The sequence below is a fragment of the Pan troglodytes genome, chromosome 17 (genome assembly GCF_028858775.2).
Source record: "Pan troglodytes isolate AG18354 chromosome 17, NHGRI_mPanTro3-v2.0_pri, whole genome shotgun sequence".
Taxonomy (NCBI): domain Eukaryota; kingdom Metazoa; phylum Chordata; class Mammalia; order Primates; family Hominidae; genus Pan; species Pan troglodytes.
Window position 1 is genome coordinate 31,449,539 of NC_072415.2, and position 18,681 is coordinate 31,468,219.

General features: G+C 43.1%; 1 protein-coding gene across 1 annotated transcript; it reads left to right on the plus strand.

Moving 5' to 3' along the window:
• The first annotated feature begins 671 nt into the window (after window positions 1-671).
• On the plus strand, window positions 672-17,803 carry SNRPD1 (small nuclear ribonucleoprotein D1 polypeptide). Its single transcript, XM_009433779.5, has 4 exons — window positions 672-957; window positions 11,262-11,338; window positions 12,285-12,476; window positions 17,630-17,803. The coding sequence occupies exons 1-4, from the start codon at window positions 944-946 to the stop codon at window positions 17,704-17,706; spliced, it is 360 nt and encodes a 119-aa protein (XP_009432054.1). The 5' UTR covers window positions 672-943; the 3' UTR covers window positions 17,707-17,803.
• The last annotated feature ends 878 nt before the right edge of the window (window positions 17,804-18,681 follow it).

The following is an 18,681-nucleotide window of genomic DNA, read 5'->3' on the forward strand; positions in this document are numbered from 1 at the left end:
CTCCCGAATAGCTGGGACTACAGGCGCGCATCACCAGGCCCCGCTAATTTTTGTATTTTTAGTAGAGGCGGGGTTTCACCATGTTGGCCAGAATGGTCTCGATCTCTTGACCTCGCTATCTGCCCGCCTCGGCCTCCCAAAGTGCTGGAATTACAGGCTTGAGCCACAGCGCCTGTCCCATTGTGTGATTTGCTTCAGGTACAGTAAGCAATGCTAGGTTCCTGGTGTTGGAACAGAATCAGCATAATACTTTGGGCTTCTCTAAGACCTTCTTTCCGTTCAGTGAGGAATTTGTATTAGGTGCTGCACTCACAGTGCCCTGCTGTTCAGAAACGTGATGGTGACAGTACTTTTTTTTTTTTTTTTTGTGAGACGGAGTTTCGTTCTTGTTGCCCAGGCAGGAGTGTAGTGGTGCGATCTCCGCTCACTGCAACCTCCGCCTCCCGGGTTCAAGCGATTCCCCTGCCTCAGCCTTCCGAGTAGCTGGGATTACATGCGCCCGCCACCACGCCCAGCTAATTTTTTGTCTTTTTAGTAGAGACGGGGGTTTCACCCTGTTGGCCAGGCTGGTCTTGAACTCCTGACCTCAGGTGATACCCCCGCTTCGGCCTCCCAAAATGCGACAGTCCTATTAACTGGATTTAATCTCTTCGAATCTCCCTCTCTTGCAGGACATTTTTCTCCAAGACCAGCCCTCGATACCCTCAGCCGTCGCAAGGCAACCTCCAGCCGCCAGGGGCCGCAGTCGCGCTCCTCGCGGCCGGAAGAGAGTGCGGCCGGGCGCAGCCTCGGCGTTTCCGCCATGCGTCTGCAGTGCTCCGCGCGCTCTTGACGTCCGGAGCCCCTGGAGTAGGCGCTTCCGGCCATTCATACTGCAGTCGGTCAGTGTTCGGTTGAAGGATTCTGTGTGCTGTCGGACCCAGAGGGTGACGGCGCCGCTAGGATGAAGCTCGTGAGGTGAGGGAGTGACCAAGCAGCTCTGGGGGCTGTGAAGGGAGGGCTTGGCCCGGAGTCCGGAAGGCTGGGCTCTCCCATTTGCAGGAGGCGGGAAAGCCGCGTGTGCGCGGCCTGCTAACGGCCGGCCTTACTGCGCCCGCAGCTCGTGCTCGGGCCTGGGCTTCCGCCTGGGTCGCTCGCGGATCCCGCGTGTCTTCCAAGAGATTGGTATAAAGGCCGAGCCTTTTCTTCCTGCCTAGTGACTTAGAGGCTTTAAAGGTGCAGCGCCTCCTGGGACACATCTCCCTCTTACAGTTACTCATTTTCTTTTTGAGTGGAACTCCCCAGTCCTACTTAACAGTACTTAGAAAGCTGTATGAGCTTATCTGGAAACAAACCTGTTTGCAAAATATTTTAAATCAGAGAAGGACTTCCGGCTTCACAAATTTTTGTTTTTTTAAATAAAGACGGTGTCTCACTTTGTTGACCAGGCTGGTCTCGAACTCCTGGGCTCAAGCTTTCTGCCCGCCTCGCCCTTCCAAAGGGCTGAGATTACAGGTTTGAGCCACCGTGCCCGGCCGATTTTTAAGTTTACTTTTTTATCCTCCTTAGATTTGTGATTGATTATTCCACCTCTGTTTCCCTTTAAGGTAGGCTTTTTATTTAGGAAAATCTCCCAATATAGGGCAGAAATTATCACAACGTAATTGTGGCTGATTACCCACGTAATATATAGTTCTCCTGTTTTATTTCTTAAGAAATAAATAGACCCTGTCAGTTAGGTAAGTCTTCTGAAGACTTGTTTGCTGATGTGAATAATTCTAAACTACCTGCAAGTAGATTTGGTTTTGGTGTTTTTCCTTGAGACTAAGCCTGGAACAGAGGCAGACGTTTCTAATAGCTAAGCCAGCAATTATAAATATTTAGCTTGTTTTTTTCCTGTTGAGTCAAGGATTGTCAATATCCGCTAAATAGTTATTGGGCACCTGTTACATACTAGGCGCTGGTAATAGGATTTTTTAAAAGGCAGAGTACCTGCCTTGTTGGAGTTTTCTGGTTAGTGGGGATGACAGACAAGTAGATAACGTCTGAAATAACGTTTGTTTGAAAAGTTTTAAATAACACATAAAAGCCTTCAACATTCAGGGAGGAGGCCAGGCGCAGTGGCTCACGCCTGTAATCCCAGCACTTTGGGAGGCCAAGGCGGGTGGATCACTAGGTCAGGAGTTCGAGACCAGCCTGACCAACATGGTGAAACCCCGTCTCTACTAAAATTACAAAAGTTAGTGGGGCGTGGTGGCGCGCGCCTTTAATCCCAGCTACTCAGGAGGCTGAGGCAGGAGAATCGCTTGAACCCAGGCGGCAGAGGTTGCAGTGAGCCGATATCGTGGCACTACGCTCCAGCCTGGGCGACAGAGCGAGACGCCATCTCAAAAAAAAAAAAAAAATTATATTCAGGGAGGAGTTGGTACAAAAGACATTTAAGGTTAATTTTTGGTATATTTTTATTTGAACTATAACTTTGGATAGGAAGTCATAGAATTTAAAGTGCATTTTTTAGGCTGGACGTGGTGGCTCACGCCTGTAATCCCAACACTTTGGGAGGCTGAGGCAGGCGGATCGCCTGAGGTCCGGAGTTCAGGACCTGCCTGGCCAACGTGGTGAAACCCATTCTTTCGAAAAAATACAAAAATTAGCTGGGCATGGTGGCGGGTGCCTGTAATCCCAGCTACTCAGGAGGCTGAGGTAAGGATCACTTGATCCTGGGAGGTTGCAGTGAGCTGAGATCGCACCACTGCACTCCAGCCTGGGCAACAGAGCGAGACTCGGTCTCAAAAAAAGAAAATTACATTTTTTGAAATTTCTCCATACCTGCCAATCTGAATCTTAATCCACTCATAGTTCAATTTTGTGTAATACACCTTGGATTCCATTTGTTCCCTTTAAAGATACTGCATGTTATGACAATTTTCCAGTAATTTTTAATACCTGTACTGAATCCTGTTTTGTGTCTTAGGTAAAATACAGAAACAAATTTTTTTTCTTACCAGAGAATGTATTTTTCCTCCAGAAAATGATTGTTTGACTAACTGGTTTGCATTTTCAGTAGACTTATTTCTGTATCTCAGTTGGCAGCATTGTCATCCTTATTCTCACTGTCACCCTAACCAAAAACCTGGGAGGTGAGCTTCACTTTTTCTCTCCTGATGTCCTTGACATTTGATACATTGCCAATTTTGCCAGTTTTACCTACTTCATAAAAGTGACCCACATTATCCTGTTTGGTTTTTGGGTTCAAATAGTGTGTTTTATACTGAGGGACACTGTGTTACTGACTATTTGATATCCAAGTTTCACTAAGTGGAAAGAATTCGGACAGTGAAAGATTCATCTGAAAATAATTTGAATCCATTTGGTTCCTGGGCTCAGTTAGGGAGGGATAATTGTGTATTTGTCCTGCCCATAGTAGCCTCCTTTCATTCCAGTCACCACCATTGAGGTTCAGGCCCTTTTTATCCCACTCATGGATTTTTGTTTTCCTTCTTTAAGGTAAATATCTTATACAACGAAATGCAGTGTATATTTCCTGCTATTGAAAAATGTAAACACTTTTGTAACCTAAACCCATATCAACAGAAGTAACGTTACCAAAACCTCAGACAGTTTCCTCAAGCCTTTCCCAGGCAACCTCTGGCTCCATACCCCTAGATGCAACCAGTTTCTTCCACCAGAAATGAATTTTGCCTGCGCTAGAATTTCATATATTTGGAATCACAAAGTATTTTTGCGTAAAACTTCTTTTAGTTACATGTTTTTGAGATTCATCCACATTGTGAAGTGTATCAGTAATGTGTTCATTTTTATTACTGGATATTAGTGCATTGTGTGTTTGGAAGTTCTGTATTTTAGGCCGGGCGCAGTGGCTCACGTCTGTAATCCCAGCACTTTGGGAGGCCGAGGCGGGTGGATCACCTGAGGTCAGGAGTTTGAAACCAGCCTGACCAACATGGTGAAACCCTGTCTCTACTAAAAATACCAAAAAAGTAGCTGGGCATGGTGGCAGGTGCCTGTAATCCCAGCTACAAGGGAGGCTGAGGCAGGAGAATCCCTTGAACCCAGGAGGTGGAGATTGCAGTGAGCTGAGATCACGCCATTGCACTCCAGCTTGGGCAATAGAGCGAGACTCCGTCTCAAAAAAAAAGAAAAAAGAAAAAAAAAGCTCCGTATTTTAAAAAATTACAAGAAAATAAAATAAAAAGTTATGTATTTTGTTTACAACTACGTTGAATATTCTTCACGTTTTTGGAGGGAAACAAATTTTCGTGGGTAAATACTCAAGAGTGGAGTTGATGGACTGTAACATAGTTATGTGTTTAGCTTTTTAAGAAATTTCCAGACCATTTTCCAAAGTGGTTGTACCATTTTACACTTCCATTAACAATATATTAGAATAACAATTGGTCCACATCCTCACCAGTATGTGGTGTTGTTTGCTCAGTCTTTAATTTTAGCCGTTTTAGTGGGTATGTAGTGGTATCTCCTTAGGGTTTAGTCGGTTTTTTGCTTATTTGTTTGTTTTTGAGGCGGAGTCTCACTCTGTCACCCAGGCTGGAGTGCAATGGCACGATCTTGGTTCACTGCAAGCTCCGCCTCCTGGGTTCACGCCATTCTCCTGCCTCAGCCTCCCAAGTAGCTGGGACTACAGGCGCCTGCCACCACGCCCGGCTAATTTTTTGTATTTTTAGTAGAGACGGGATTTCACTGTGTTAGCCAGGATGTTCTCAATCTCCTGACCTCGTGATCCGCCCGCCTCGGCCTCCCAAAGTGCTGGGATTACTGGCGTGAGCCACTGCGCCCAGCCCAGAGTTGTAGAAATTAGATCTGCGTCCTGGATACCAGTTCTTTGTCAGATGTGTTTTCTCTCAGTGTGTGGTTTACATGTTCATTTCCTTAATAGTGTCTCTCTTCTTGTAGCTCAGGCTGGAGTACAATTGTGCGATCTCAGCTCACTGCAACCTCTGCCTTCCAGGTTCAAGCGATTCTCCTACGTCAGTCTCCCAAGTAGCTGGCATTACAGGCGCCTGCCACCACACCTGGCTAATTTTTGTATTTTTAGTAGAGACAGGGTTTCACCATGTTGGTCAGGCTGGTCTCAAACTCCTGACCTCGTGATCCACCCGCCTTGGCCTCCCAAAGTACTGGGATTACAGGCGTGAGCCACCGTGCCTGACTGATCGATTTTTATTTATGTATCTGGAACTCTTTAAGTCTTTTTTTTTTTTTTTTTTTTTGAGATGGAGTCTTGCTCTGTTGCCAGACTGGAGTGCAGTGGCGCACTCTCGGCTCACTGCGACCTCCACCTCCCAGGTTCAAGTGATTCCCCTGCCTCAGCCTCCCGAGTAGCTGGGACTACAGGCATGTGCCACTATGCCTGGCTTATTTTTTTTGTATTTTAGTAGAGATGGGATTTCACCACATTGGCCAGGCTGGTCTCGATCTCCTGACCTTGTGATCTGCCTGCCTCGGCCTCCCAAAGTGCTGGGATTACAGGCGTGAGCCACCGTGCCCAGCCTATATCTGGAACTCTTGGGCTCAAGTGACTATCATCCATCTTGGATTACTTTTGGAAAATGGTGTTAGTGGTCCAGGTTCGTTTTTTTTCTGTATGGATTTCCAGTTATTCCAGCATCATTTGTTGAAAACACTTTCCTTTGCCTGTTACACGTCTTTGGCACCTTTGTAAAAAATCAACCATATAAGGCCAGGCTTGGTGGCTCATGCCTGTAATCCCAGCACTTTTCGGAATCCAAGGCAGGCAGATCACCTGAGGTCAGGAGTTCGAGACCAGCCTGACCAACATGGTGAAACCCCGGCTCTACTAAAACAAAAAGAAATACAAAAATTAGCTGGTTGTGGTGGCGAGTGCCTGTAATCCCAGCTAAATCAACCATGTAAATGTGGGACCAGAAATAGATCTGTTTGCTTGTATTGTTTCATTGATCTATTTGTTGTTCCTTATGTCTCGATTACTGTAGTTTTAACTTGTATATGTACTGCTCTAGTCACATAATTTGTCTTCCTAGAGATTATACTTTGGTCTCTTGTCTTTCTAAAATCTGTTTCTGAACATTTGCCCTAGGTTCTCTTTTAAATGTGAATATGAGCCTGGTACTCCACTTCATTGATGAAAATCCTTCAGTAGCTCTCCTAGAGGAATTCTTTAACAGAGCTTAGGCTTTCCATGAAAGGAAACTGCCTAACTCCTCTCTACTCATAGGACCTAAAATATTGAACTTAACATTTCATCGGCCAGGCGTGGTGGTTCATGCTTGTCATCGTAGCACTTTGTGAGGCCGAGGCAGGCAGATCACTTGGGCCAACATGGTAAAACCCCATCTCTACTAAAAATACAAAAATTAGCTGGGTATGGTGGCATGCGCCTGTAGTCTCAGCTACTTGGGAGGCTGAGGCACAAGAATCTCTTGAACCCGGACGGAGGTTGCAATGAGCTCAGATTGAGATTGCGCTATTGCACTCCAGCCTGGGCAACAGAACAAGACTCCATCTTTGTATCTATAATTACTCTGTGTCTTATGCTGTATTTTTTCTTTTGTTTCTTCTTGCTGCATATTTCCAACTTTTCAGGCTTCTTACTAGGAGTCCCCTAATACCTGACTCCCCTCTCCACATGCTACAATATATTCTTAGTAAAAAACCTGTGTGTAGCTGGGTGCAGTGGCTCACGCTTGTAATCCCAGCACTTTGGGAGGCCAAGGCAGGCTGATTGCTTGAGCTCAGGAGTTTAAGACTAGCCTAGGCAACATGGCAAAACCACATCTCTACAAAAAGTTTAAAAATTTAAAAAATATTAGCCGGGCATGGTGGCATAGTCTCAGAAAAAACCTAAACTAAAAACCTCTGTTAAAAAAAAAAACAAAAAAAACCTCTGTATATCTTTATTGCTTTCTACAACTTACAGTTATTTTTACATATCTTTTATGTATCTGAGCCACCGCGCCTGGCCACATAAGGTTTTTTTTTTTTCCTTTTATTTATCTTCTTTGCTTCCAAAAATGATTTGAAGAACTTTTATAGTAAAAGTTCTTACTAACTGGGATAGTAAATTCGTGTAAAAGATAAAAACAAAAACTTGATAATGGAAGGAAACCATTAGTTCAGAATTCTAGGCTTTTCTAGTTATAATTGATTGTTAAATTTGGAGCTGAATAATTCTCTGGTGAAATAAAGTGTTACCAATTCGTTGAGAAAAACGTTTTCTTGATGTCATATATAAAAAGAGATTCAACTCATGAGTCTTCTTAAAGTTTGAGGCTTGTTATATCCCAGACCAAGTAATTTCTTTTTTGTGATGGCTGTCTATACCACTAAAAAAAAAAGAAATTAAAAAAAGGCATTTTAAGGTTGGTTTCCCTTTATTCATTAAAACATTTCAGCCAACATTATTCAGTGCCTATTACAGTCTAGGATTAGATATAGAGCTTACGATCCCTACCCTCAAGAATAGTCTAGTGCGGGAGGATAATAGGTTATCTTACGTGTACCATTTAGTGTGATAGATGATAGGATCTATTAATTCAAAGTATATATTATAGACTAAAAGTTTTTATATGAACTGTGTATTGTATGATAGTGTGGGGTTCATTTTCTTAGATGTGATTGTGAGATTATGGTTATATAGGAGAATGTCATTAGAAAATGCATGCTGAAGTGTCGTAATGCCTACAACTTACTTTGAGATGGTGTGATCAGTTTTTTTTTCGTTTGTTTTTTTGACAAAGTCTCACTCAGTTGTCCAGGCTGGAGTTTAGTGGTGCAGTCTTGGCTCACTGCAACCTCTGCCTCCCAGGCTCAAGCAATTCTCCTGCCTCAGCCTCCCCAGTAGCTGGAATTACAGTCAAGTGCCACCAAGTCTGGCTAATTTTTTTGTATTTTTAGCAGAGACGGGGTTTCGCCATTTTGGCCAGGCTGGTCTCGAACTTCTGACCTCAGGTGATCCGCCTGCCTCGGCCTCCCAAAGTGCTGGGATTACAGGCATGAGCCACCACACCTGGCGAAGACTGTCTTTAAAAAAAAGGGCCAGGCCTGGTGGCTTACGCCTGTAATCCCAGCACTTTGGGAGGCCAAGGTGGGCGGATCACCTGAGGTCAGAAGTTCGAGACCAGCCCAACTGGTGAAACCCTGTCTCTACTAAAAATACAAAAATCAGCCAGGTGTGGTGGCAGGCGCCTGTAGTCCCAGCTACTTGGGAGGCTGAGGCAGGAGAATTGCTTGAACCCAAGAGGCGGAGGTTGCATTGAGCCAAGATCATGCCACTGCACTCCAGCCTGGGTGACAGAGCGAGACTCCGTCTCAAAAAAAAATAGAATTTAAAAAAAAGACGGAGTCTTGCTCTGCCACACAGGCTCCAGGGCAGTGACACAGTCATGGCTCATTGCAGCCTCAAAGTCCTGGGCTCTAGCGATCTTCCCACCTCAGACTCCAAGGAGCTGAGACTACAGGCATGAGCCAACAGGCCCAGCTAATTTTTTTATTTGTATTTTTTTCGAGATGGAGTCTTGCTCTGTCACCCAGGCTGCAGTGCAATGGCACAATCTTGGCTCACTGCAACCTCTGCCTCCCAGGTTCAAGCGATTCTGCTGCCTCAGCCTCCTGAGTAGCTGGGATTACAGACCTGCACCACCACACCTGGCTAATTTTTTGTATTTTTAGTAGAGATGGGATTTCACCATATTGGCCAAGCTGGTCTCCAACTCCTGACATTGTGACCCGCCCACCTTGGCCTCCCAAAGTGCTGGGGTTACAGGCATGAGCTACCGCACCCGGCCAACTAATTTTTTTTTTATTTTTATTTTTGTAGAGACAGGATCTTGCTTTGTTGACCAGGCAGGTCTCGAACTCCTGGCCTCAAGCGATCATCCCACCTTGGCCTCTCAAAGTGGTGAAATTACAGGCATGAGCCACTGCACTGGCAATTGACAATATTTGTAAACCCTTTAACTTTTCATCCTCTGCAAAATTTTATAAAAAGGGGAGAACAGAAATTTAGATGAAGTGAGAAGTGGATAGATTGTTCATTATATATTATCAAGGCAACTGGCTATTCAGTTGGGGAAAGTAATAAAGACAGATTTGTGCCTTACACTGCATAAAAAAGATCAATTCCAAGTAGAATAGAACTCTAAAAGTAGAAGAAAATAAGACACTATTTTTTTACAATCTTGGCATAGAAAAAACCCTTTCCTAGGCAAATTATGTATCCCAGGAGGGTGAACAAATTCAAAACATAAAAGTGAAAAAAGTTTATGTGACTAAAGAAACCATAAACAACAAACTTGAATGACTGGCAAACCAGTAGAAAATAAAAGAAAAACTCAACCTAATTGAGAATGTCAATAATGTGAACAGGTAATTCACGGAAGAAATAGTTTTCCCATATTAATGAAAAGATATTCAGGCAGGGCGTGGTGGCTCATGCCTGTAATCCCAGCACTTTGGGAGGCCGAGGCGGGTGGATCACGAGGTCAGAAGATCAAGGCCATCCTGGTTAACATGGTGAAACCCCGTCTCTACTAAAAAAAAAAATAAAAAAAATTAGACAGGTGTGGTGGCGAGCGCCTGTAATCCCAGCTACTCGGGAGGCTGAGGCAGGAGAATGGCGTGAACCTAGGAGGCGGAGGTTGCAGTGAGCCGAGATTGTGCCACTACACTCCAGCCTGGGTGACAGAGCAAGACTCTGTGTCAAAAAAAAAAAAAAAAAAAGATAAGATACTCAATCTCACAGGTAATTAAGGAAAAGCAAATTTTTCCCCCATCAAATTGACAAAAATTTGAAAGACTTATAGCAACTTGTGTTGGTGAGGGTTTGCATAATTGGGTTTGTAATGGGAAAAAATTGAACCAAAGTAATGTCCGTCAACAGGCGGTAATAAATTTTGACATTTCCATATAGTGGAATACTTTCCAGTTCTTAGAATGTTATTTTGTTATTTTGGCTTTTTGGGAGATGGAGTCTTGCTCTGTCACTCAGGCTGGGGTACAGTGGAACAATCTCACCTCACTGCAAATGCTGCCTCCCGGGTTCAAGCGATTCTCATGCCCCAGCCTTCCAAGTAGCTGGGATTACAGGCGTGCGCCACCTTGCCTGGCTAATTTATTTTTTATTTATTTTTTATTTTTTTTGAGATGGAGTCTTGCTCTGTCCCCAGGCTGGAGTGCAGTGGTGCGATCTTGGCTCACTGCAATCTCTGCCTCCCAGGTTTAAGCGATTCTCCTGCCTCAGCCTTCTGAGTAGCTAGGATTACAGGCGTACGCCATCCTGCCCAGCTAATTTTTGTGTTTTTGTAGAGATGGAGTTTCACCATGTTGGCCAGGCTGGTCTTGAATTCCTGACCTCAGATGATCCGCCCTCCTTGGCCTCCCAAAGTGCTGGGATTATAAATAGGCATGAGCCATCACGCCCAGCCTCAGTTCTTAGAATGTTTTGTATGTTGAAATGGAAATATGTCCAATATAAACTGCTAAACGAGGACTACAAGTTATAGACGTGAATAAAATATGACCCAATTTATGTAAAAAGAAATCTGTATATATCCTTCTGAATGCATATAAAATGATCTGGAATAATATTCCTACATACCCACAGTGCAGGGGGTTAGGGAGATTTTTACTTTATAGGCATTATAATAAGCTTGTAATCTTTTTACGGACTGTAATTCTTTATTTCTTTTTTTTTTTTTGAGACGGAGTCTCGCTCTGTTGCCCAGGCTGGAGTGCAGTGGCGCGATCTCAGCTCACTGAGAGCTCTGCTTCCCAGGTTCACGCCATTCTCCTGCCTCAGCCTCCCGAGTAGCTGGGACTACAGGTGCCCGCCACCATGCCCAGCTAATTTTTTGTATTTTTTAGTAGAGACGGGGTTTCACCATGTTAGCCAGGATGATCTCGATCTCCTGACCTCGTGATCCGCCCGCCTTGGCCTCCCAAAGTGCTGGGATTATAGGCGTGAGCCACCACGCCTGGCCTATTTCTTTTTCATGGTTTATAATGAGTCTAAGATCTTGTATGTCTGGATTTCAGGTTTGAGAATTAGAAACGTCCAAATGACAGTTTATGTTAGTATTGTTGTGTTCCTTCATAAAGGTTGAGGATATAATTCAGGAAAGCTGAAATTGTTATGCAGATTATTGATAGGAATTGATGCAGATAGCATCTAGCAAATTTTCAACATCGAGTTGTTTCACCCTTTCACCTTAATAAATGTGATTTTAAAGTGTTACAGGTAAAAATGGTTTTATTCCTATTTATAGATTTTTGATGAAATTGAGTCATGAAACTGTAACCATTGAATTGAAGAACGGAACACAGGTCCATGGAACAATCACAGGTACGGAGGTTGGACTGCTTTTATAACATTTTTTTTCTTCTCTTTTACCTAGCCAGAGTTTATTTTTTTATTGCTTAATGAACATTATTGTAGTACAAATCCTTATTTTTTTGTCTGAATTATGTAATTTTTTTTTTTTTTTTTGAAACAGTTTTGCTCTGTCACCTGGGCCGGAGTGCAGTGGCACGATCCCAGCTCACTGCAACCTCCGCCGCCTGGGGTCAAGCAATTCTCCTGTCTCAGCCTCCCAAGTAGCTGGGACTACAGGTGCCTGCTACCATGCCCGGGTAAATTTTTTTTTTTAGACGGATTCTCACTCTGTTACCCAGGCTGGAGTGCAGTGGCACAATCTCAGGTCACTACAACCTCTGCCTCCCGGGTCCGGGTTCAAGCAATTCTCCTGCCTCAGCCTCCCAAGTAGCTGGGGTTATGGGTGCGTGCCACCACACCCAGCTAATTTTTTATATTTTTGGTAGAGACGGGGTTTCATCATGTTGGCCAGGTTGGTCTCGAACTCCTGACCTCATGATCCATCTTAACAAAAGCAGTAACAATTCTTATATACAGAGAGAAGCAGAAACAAAGGTGAGGATAGTTTGGTGGAATGGGGATTATGAGGAAGTTACAAAGACAGTGGGAGAAACATGAAAGAAATACCTGTCACATCAGTAGTGAGCCTAAAGCCCAGTCAGGGTTCTTCCATGGCTTGCTGCATTCACTTCTGTAAGCAAAACATTAGTGTGCTAGGAAAAATCTCTAGGAAGGAAACACTGCTGACATTCCCCCATTTACCAGTTGCACATGTGCTAAATTGTGTCATAGAAAACTTGCACTTTGTAGAAGAACAGTATTCTTTTGTAGTCCAGTATTTACTGTGGCTCAGTAGATTAATTAGTTGCCTTAACTTGTATCATACTAATAACTGCGCAATTATTTTCCTCTTTAGGTGTGGATGTCAGCATGAATACACATCTTAAAGCTGTGAAAATGACCCTGAAGAACAGAGAACCTGTACAGCTGGAAACGCTGAGTATTCGAGGAAATAACATTCGGTATTTTATTCTACCGGACAGTTTACCTCTGGATACACTACTTGTGGATGTTGAACCTAAGGTGAAATCTAAGAAAAGGGAAGCTGGTAAGTTTGAAGGATTATAAACATTTTTGTGAATGCTAATCCTAATCCACACTATTCATAATATAGATATTATTTGCAAACAACACAAGTGTGTTTGTTGTTTAATATTTCCTATAGTATGTATAGTAATTCTTGGTGTTGCTATTAAAAACATTGAGCAACCGGACGCAGTGGCTCACGCCTGTAATCCCAGCACTTTGGGAGGCCAAGGCGGGTGGATCACGAGGTCAGGAGTTCAAGACCAGCCTGGCCAACGTGGTGAAGCCTCATCTCTACTAAAAATATAAAACTTAGCTGGGCATGGTGGCGGGTGCCTGTAATCCCAGCTACTCGGGAGGCTGAGGCAGGAGAATCGCTTGAACCCAGTAGGCGGAGGTTGCAGTGAGCCGAGATCTCACCACTGCACTCCAGCCTGGGTGACAGAGCCACTGTCTCAAAAAAAAAAACAAAACCAAACAACAAATATTGATGTGGTCGGGCAGGGTGGCTCACACCTGTAATCCCAGCACTTTGGGAGGCCAAGGTGGGCAGATCACCTGAGGCCAGGAGTTCCAGACCAGCCTGGTCAACATGGCGAAACCCCCTCTCTACTAAAAATGCAAAAAAAATCGGGCGTGGTGGCACGTGCCTTTAGTTCCAGTTACTCGGGAGGTTGAGGCAGACGGATCACTTGAACCTGGGAGGTGGAGGTTCCTGTGAGCCAAGATCGCGCCACTGCACTCCAGCCTGGGCTACAGAGTGAGACTTTGTCTCAAAAAAAAAAAAAATATATATATATATATATATGATTGTAATCCATAGCTTGAAAAACAATGATTTAATCTCTCTCTCGGTCCTTTATCTCATGCTGCTTTCCACTTTAAAAGAACCCCCTGTGGGTACCAAAATCTACAGATTCTTAAGTCCCCTTTCATAAAATGGTAGTAGTGTTTCAGTCTAACCTGTGCACATCCTTTTGTACACTTTAAATCATCTCTAGATTACTTGTAATACCTAGTATAATGTAAATGCTGTGTAGATAGTTATACTGTATTGTTTAGGCGTTAATGACAAGAAAAAGTCTGTATGTGTTTAGTACAGATACAACCATCATAGGCCTAAACTACATTTTTGATCCTCAGTTGGTTAAATCCATGGATGTGCAACCCATGGATATTGAAGGCTGGCTGTATTTTCAAATCTGAGGACGTTTTGCTTTAATGTCGTTAGGGTTATTCTACATTTTTTTTTTTACTACCTACCTACCTGTCTGGGAATTGATGATTGAAAGCCCCCCTGCCTCATATCATCTTACTCCACGCTTCTGAATCTTAGATTTTTCAGAAGTTATTCTTCCTTTACTAAATGTTACAGTTCCCAGTCTACTTTCTGATTTAAAATTTTGTTGAAAAAAATTTTGTTTGTTTGTTTTTTTTTTTTTTGAGATGGAGTTTTGCTCTTGTTAGCCAAGCTGGAGTGCAGTGGCAGGATCTCAGCTCACTGCAACCTTTGCCTCCTGGGTTCAAGCGATTCTTCTGTTTCAGCCTCCCAAGTAGCTGGGATTATAGATGTGTGCCACCACACCCAGCTAATTTTGTATTTTTAGTAGAGGTGGGGTTTCATCCTGTTGGTCAGGCTGGTCTCATACCCCTGACCTCAAGTGATCCACCCGCCTCGGCCTTCCAAAGTGCTGGGATTACAGGCAGGAGCCACCGCGCCCAGCCGAAATCTTTTTTTGAGATGGACTCTCTCTCTGTCGCCCAGGCTGGAGTGCAGTGGCGCGATCCCGGCTCACTGCAAGCTCCGCTTCCCGGGTTCACACCATTGTCCTGCCTCTGCCTCTCCAGTAGCTGGGACCACAGGCGCCTGCAACCACGCCCGGCTAATTTTTTGTATTTTTAGTAGAGACGGGGTTTCACCGTGTTAGCTAAGCGGTCTCGATCTCCTGACCTCATGATCCGCCTGCCTGGGCCTCCCTAAGTGCTGGGATTACAGGCGTGAGCCACGGTGCCCGGCCCAAAATCTTTTATCTACTGTGTTTTCTCTGCTTTTCTTTGTTCCTCTGGGTAGTTATCATTTTTGTTCCTTTTCTATCATAAATACTATTTCAGAAGAAATTGAAGGTAAGTGTGGTCAATTTGGCTCATTTTAACGTGTCCTAGACTTACTGTTTTTGTGTGTACACATTTAAAATAGTACGGTTTAAAATAACTGAAATTGGCCAGGTGCGGTGGCTCATGCCTGTAATCCCAGTACTTTGGGAGGCAGAGGCGGGCAGATCGCCTGAACTCAGAAGTTCGAGACCAGCCCGGGCAACATGGCATGAACTTTGTCTCTACTAAAAATACAAAAATTAACCAGGCATGGTGGCAGATGCCTGTAATCCCAGCTACTCGGGTGGCTGAGGCAGGAGAATTTCTTGAACCCAGAAAATGGAGGCTCCAGTGAGCCGAGATTACGCCACTGCACTCCAGCCTGGGTGACAGAATAAAACCCTGTCGCCAAAAAAAAAAAAAAAAAAAAAAAAAACTACAACAAATTAAATAATGAAAATGAGTCTTCGTTTCAAGTTTGTCATAGTCTAGTGTTAGGGAGTTATTTAAAAATTATTGGTTTGGGCCAGGTGTGGTGGCTCACGCCTATAATCCCAGCACTTTCAGAGGCTGAGGCAGCTGGATCACAAGGTCAGGAGTTCAACACCAGCCTGGCCAAGATGGTGAAACCCCATTTCTACTGAAAATACAAAAATTAGCCAGGTGTGGTGGCGGTCACCTATAATCCCAGCTACTCGGGAGGCTAAGGCAGGGAATTGCTCGAACCTGGGAGGCAGAGGTTGTAGTGACCCGAGATCGCGCTACTGCACTCCAGCCTGGACAACAGAGAGGAGACTTGGTCTCAAAAAAAAAAAAAATTGTTTTGTTTGTTGTTTGTTTGGTAAGAGACAAGATCTCACTGTGTTGCTCAGGCTGCAGTGAAGTGGCATGATCATAGCTCACTGCAGCCTCAAACCCCTGGCTTCAGGCTGTCTTCTGCGTTGGCCTCCCAAATGTTTGGATTTTTTTTTTTTTTTTGAATAAACATTTATTTTCTTTCTTTAAAAAAAAAAAAAGAAGCAGCAGCTGGGCGCGGTGGCTCACGCCTGTAACCCCAGCACTTTGGAAGGCCGAGGCAGGTGGATCACCAGCCTGGCCAACAGAGTAAAATACTCTCTACTAAAAATACAAAAAAGTAGCTGGGCGTGGTGGTGGGCGCCTGCAGTCCCAGCTACTCGGGAGGCTGAGGCAGGAGAATCGCTTGAACCTGAGAGGCGGAGATTGCAGTGAGCAGTTGTTTTCTTAATTTATCTTTCTTTTTTACAGATATGCATCACCAAACCTGGCTAATTTTTTATTTTTTATTTTTTTGTAAAGACAGGGTCTCCCTATGTTGGCCAGGATAGTCTTGAACTCTTGGTCTCAAACAATCCTCCTGCTGTGGCCTCCCAAAGTGCTGGGATTATAGGTGTGAGCCACCATCATACCTGGTCCATTTTCTTTTCTTGAGTTTTTTTTTTTTTTTTTTTTTTTGAGACAGAGTCATGCTCTGTCGCCCAGGCTGGAGTGCCATGACGCGATCTCCACTCATTACAACCTCTGCCTCCCAGGTTCAAGCAGTTCTCCTGCCTCAGCCTCCTAAGTAGCTGGGATTACAGGTGCCCAGCCCTTTTGTTGTTGTTGTTGTTTTACAACACCCCTCCAACTCTGTTTTTCCCCCCATTTTCTTTATTTTTTTTAACACTTCATTTTGAAATAATTTTAGACACAAAAAGTTGCAAAAATAGTACAAGGAATTCCCATACACTTTTCACCAAGATTGTCTAAATGTTAAAATGTCATATAACTACAAAAAATTAGAAATTTTACATTGATGTGGCACTACTGTATTATCTAGAGACCTTTCTCACATTTCTCTGATTGTCCCTCTAATGTCCTTTTCCTGGTCCAAGATCCAATCCAGTACAACAGGTTGCATTTACTTGTTACGTTTCCTTAGTTTCCTTTAATGCGTATCAGCTGGTTCTCCTCAGTTTTCCTTTTGTGACCTTGATACTTTGTAAGAGTACGGGCCAGTTATTTTGTGTAATGTCTCTTAATTAGCATCTTAAACTTACTATTTATTGCTTAGAATGGTAAGACTAGAATCAGTGTGTACAAATTTCTAATGTGGCCAGGTGCGGTGGCTCACACCTGTAATCCCACCACTTTGGGAGGCTGAGGCTGGAGGATTGCTTTGGCCCAAGAGTTTGAGAGCAGCTTGGGCAACAAAGGGAGACCTCATCTCTACAAAAATTTTAAAAATTAGCCAGACATGATGGTTTGTACCTGTAGTCCCAGCTACTCAGGAGGCTTAGATGGGAGGATCACTTGAGCCCGGGAGTTCAAGGCTGCAGTGAGGTGTGATTACACTCCAGATGGGACTACAGAGTGAGACCCTGTATTTAAAAAACAAAAACAAAAACAAAAACATTTAGAATGTGACTGACTTCTATGTCAAGATTTTCTAATATTCTTAGCTGTCTGAAGATGAAATAAGTTTATTTGGGTCATGAATTTCCTATCACCATGATACTCAACTAGAGTTAGGATGACCCAGTAGGGATATTACTATTTGGATTAAAGCACTAGATTATGTGTAGGTCAAATGAGTTTTAATTTTCTGAAGAGTTAATAAGATTGTGATTTGATGTAATACATTTAAACTTTCCTGGTTTTGAATTAACTTGCTTGGATTTTATTCAGTTACCAAAACTCTGGCATCAAGGTGATCATGTTTTATTCTGTGATATATATCTTCCCTTTTTTTGTGAGGTTCAAATCATTATATGGTGAATTTGAGACATGATATAAAGAAAAAGTATTTTTAAATTTGACACATTTCTTAGTAAATAAATTGAAATGAAACAAATAATAATCTCCCTAGGCCTTTAGTTATTGGTTCTGCATGATAATGTGTTGGGGGGTGGGGGGAATCTGAAGTCTAACACATTTAACAGAAGCTAGTTAAACTTTATTTATTGTAGCTACTAATAAAGAGCTATAAACAGGGAAAGGTGTGTGTGTAAATGTTGTTTGTGGTGTCTAGGTAACATTGGTGCAGGAGAGAATTGAACTTGGTTTGTTTTTCTTTTCCTTCAGTTGCAGGAAGAGGCAGAGGCAGAGGAAGAGGAAGAGGACGTGGCCGTGGCAGAGGAAGAGGGGGTCCTAGGCGATAATGTCTCTCAAGATTTCAAAGTCATACGAGATTTGGGATATTTTTTGTACAGGTTGTGTTTGTTTATGTCAGTTTTTAATAAACATAAATGTGGGACAGAGCTGTCTATTTAGTATATCAAAGTTTTAGTAGTTTCCTCCACATTCACGAAATTACCACAGTGAGAGCTAAGCATTTCTACTGGGCAGTTTCATTTTTAGATGATCAGGTTTTAAGTTTTTGAACTAAAATTTTTCTTTTTCTTTTTATGATGAATAAGGTTAAAATAAAAGCCTTAGACAAATTAAATTTGGCAGAGTTTAATTGAGCAAAGGACAATTCACAAATCAGGTAGCCCCTGAACCATAATAGGCTCAGAGGCTTCAGCCCAGCTGCATAGTTGAAGATTTATGGACAGAAGGAAAGTGATGTATGGAAAATGGAAGTGAGATACAGCAACAGCTAGATTAGTTACAGTTCAGCGTTTGCCTTATTTGAATATGGTTTGAACAGTTCGCTGTCTTTGGTTGGCTGAAACTTAGTGATTGGCACAAGAGTAGGGTACCGTCTGTTTACACATCCAGTTAGGCTACAGTTCTATGTACTGAGAAACCTTTAAGCTGAACTTGAGATATGTAAAGAGACTTTAGGCTAAACTTAACAATATATATAGGATATATGCCCTTCTACTTCACATGCACTGAATATGCATTTTATTGCTTTTCATTCTGTGGCACCTACCCACAGGGGAAGTAAGAAGTTTGTTTTGGTATTTCGGAAACTAAAGTCCTTATGGGATGGGGTCTAGAATTGATTCTCCTTTCCTGAGTTTTACTCCACGGAGTCTTAGGTACCTGGTAAAAAGTTGTCTTCTAAATTAAGGGTCATTGCTTTGTTGTCTAGCTGCTAATGTCTTACTTTTGTTTCTTTTGCTTTTTAATCAGTTCTTAATAGGATATAGTTTTATGTTTTCCAAGTTATAACTTGGAGTTAATGG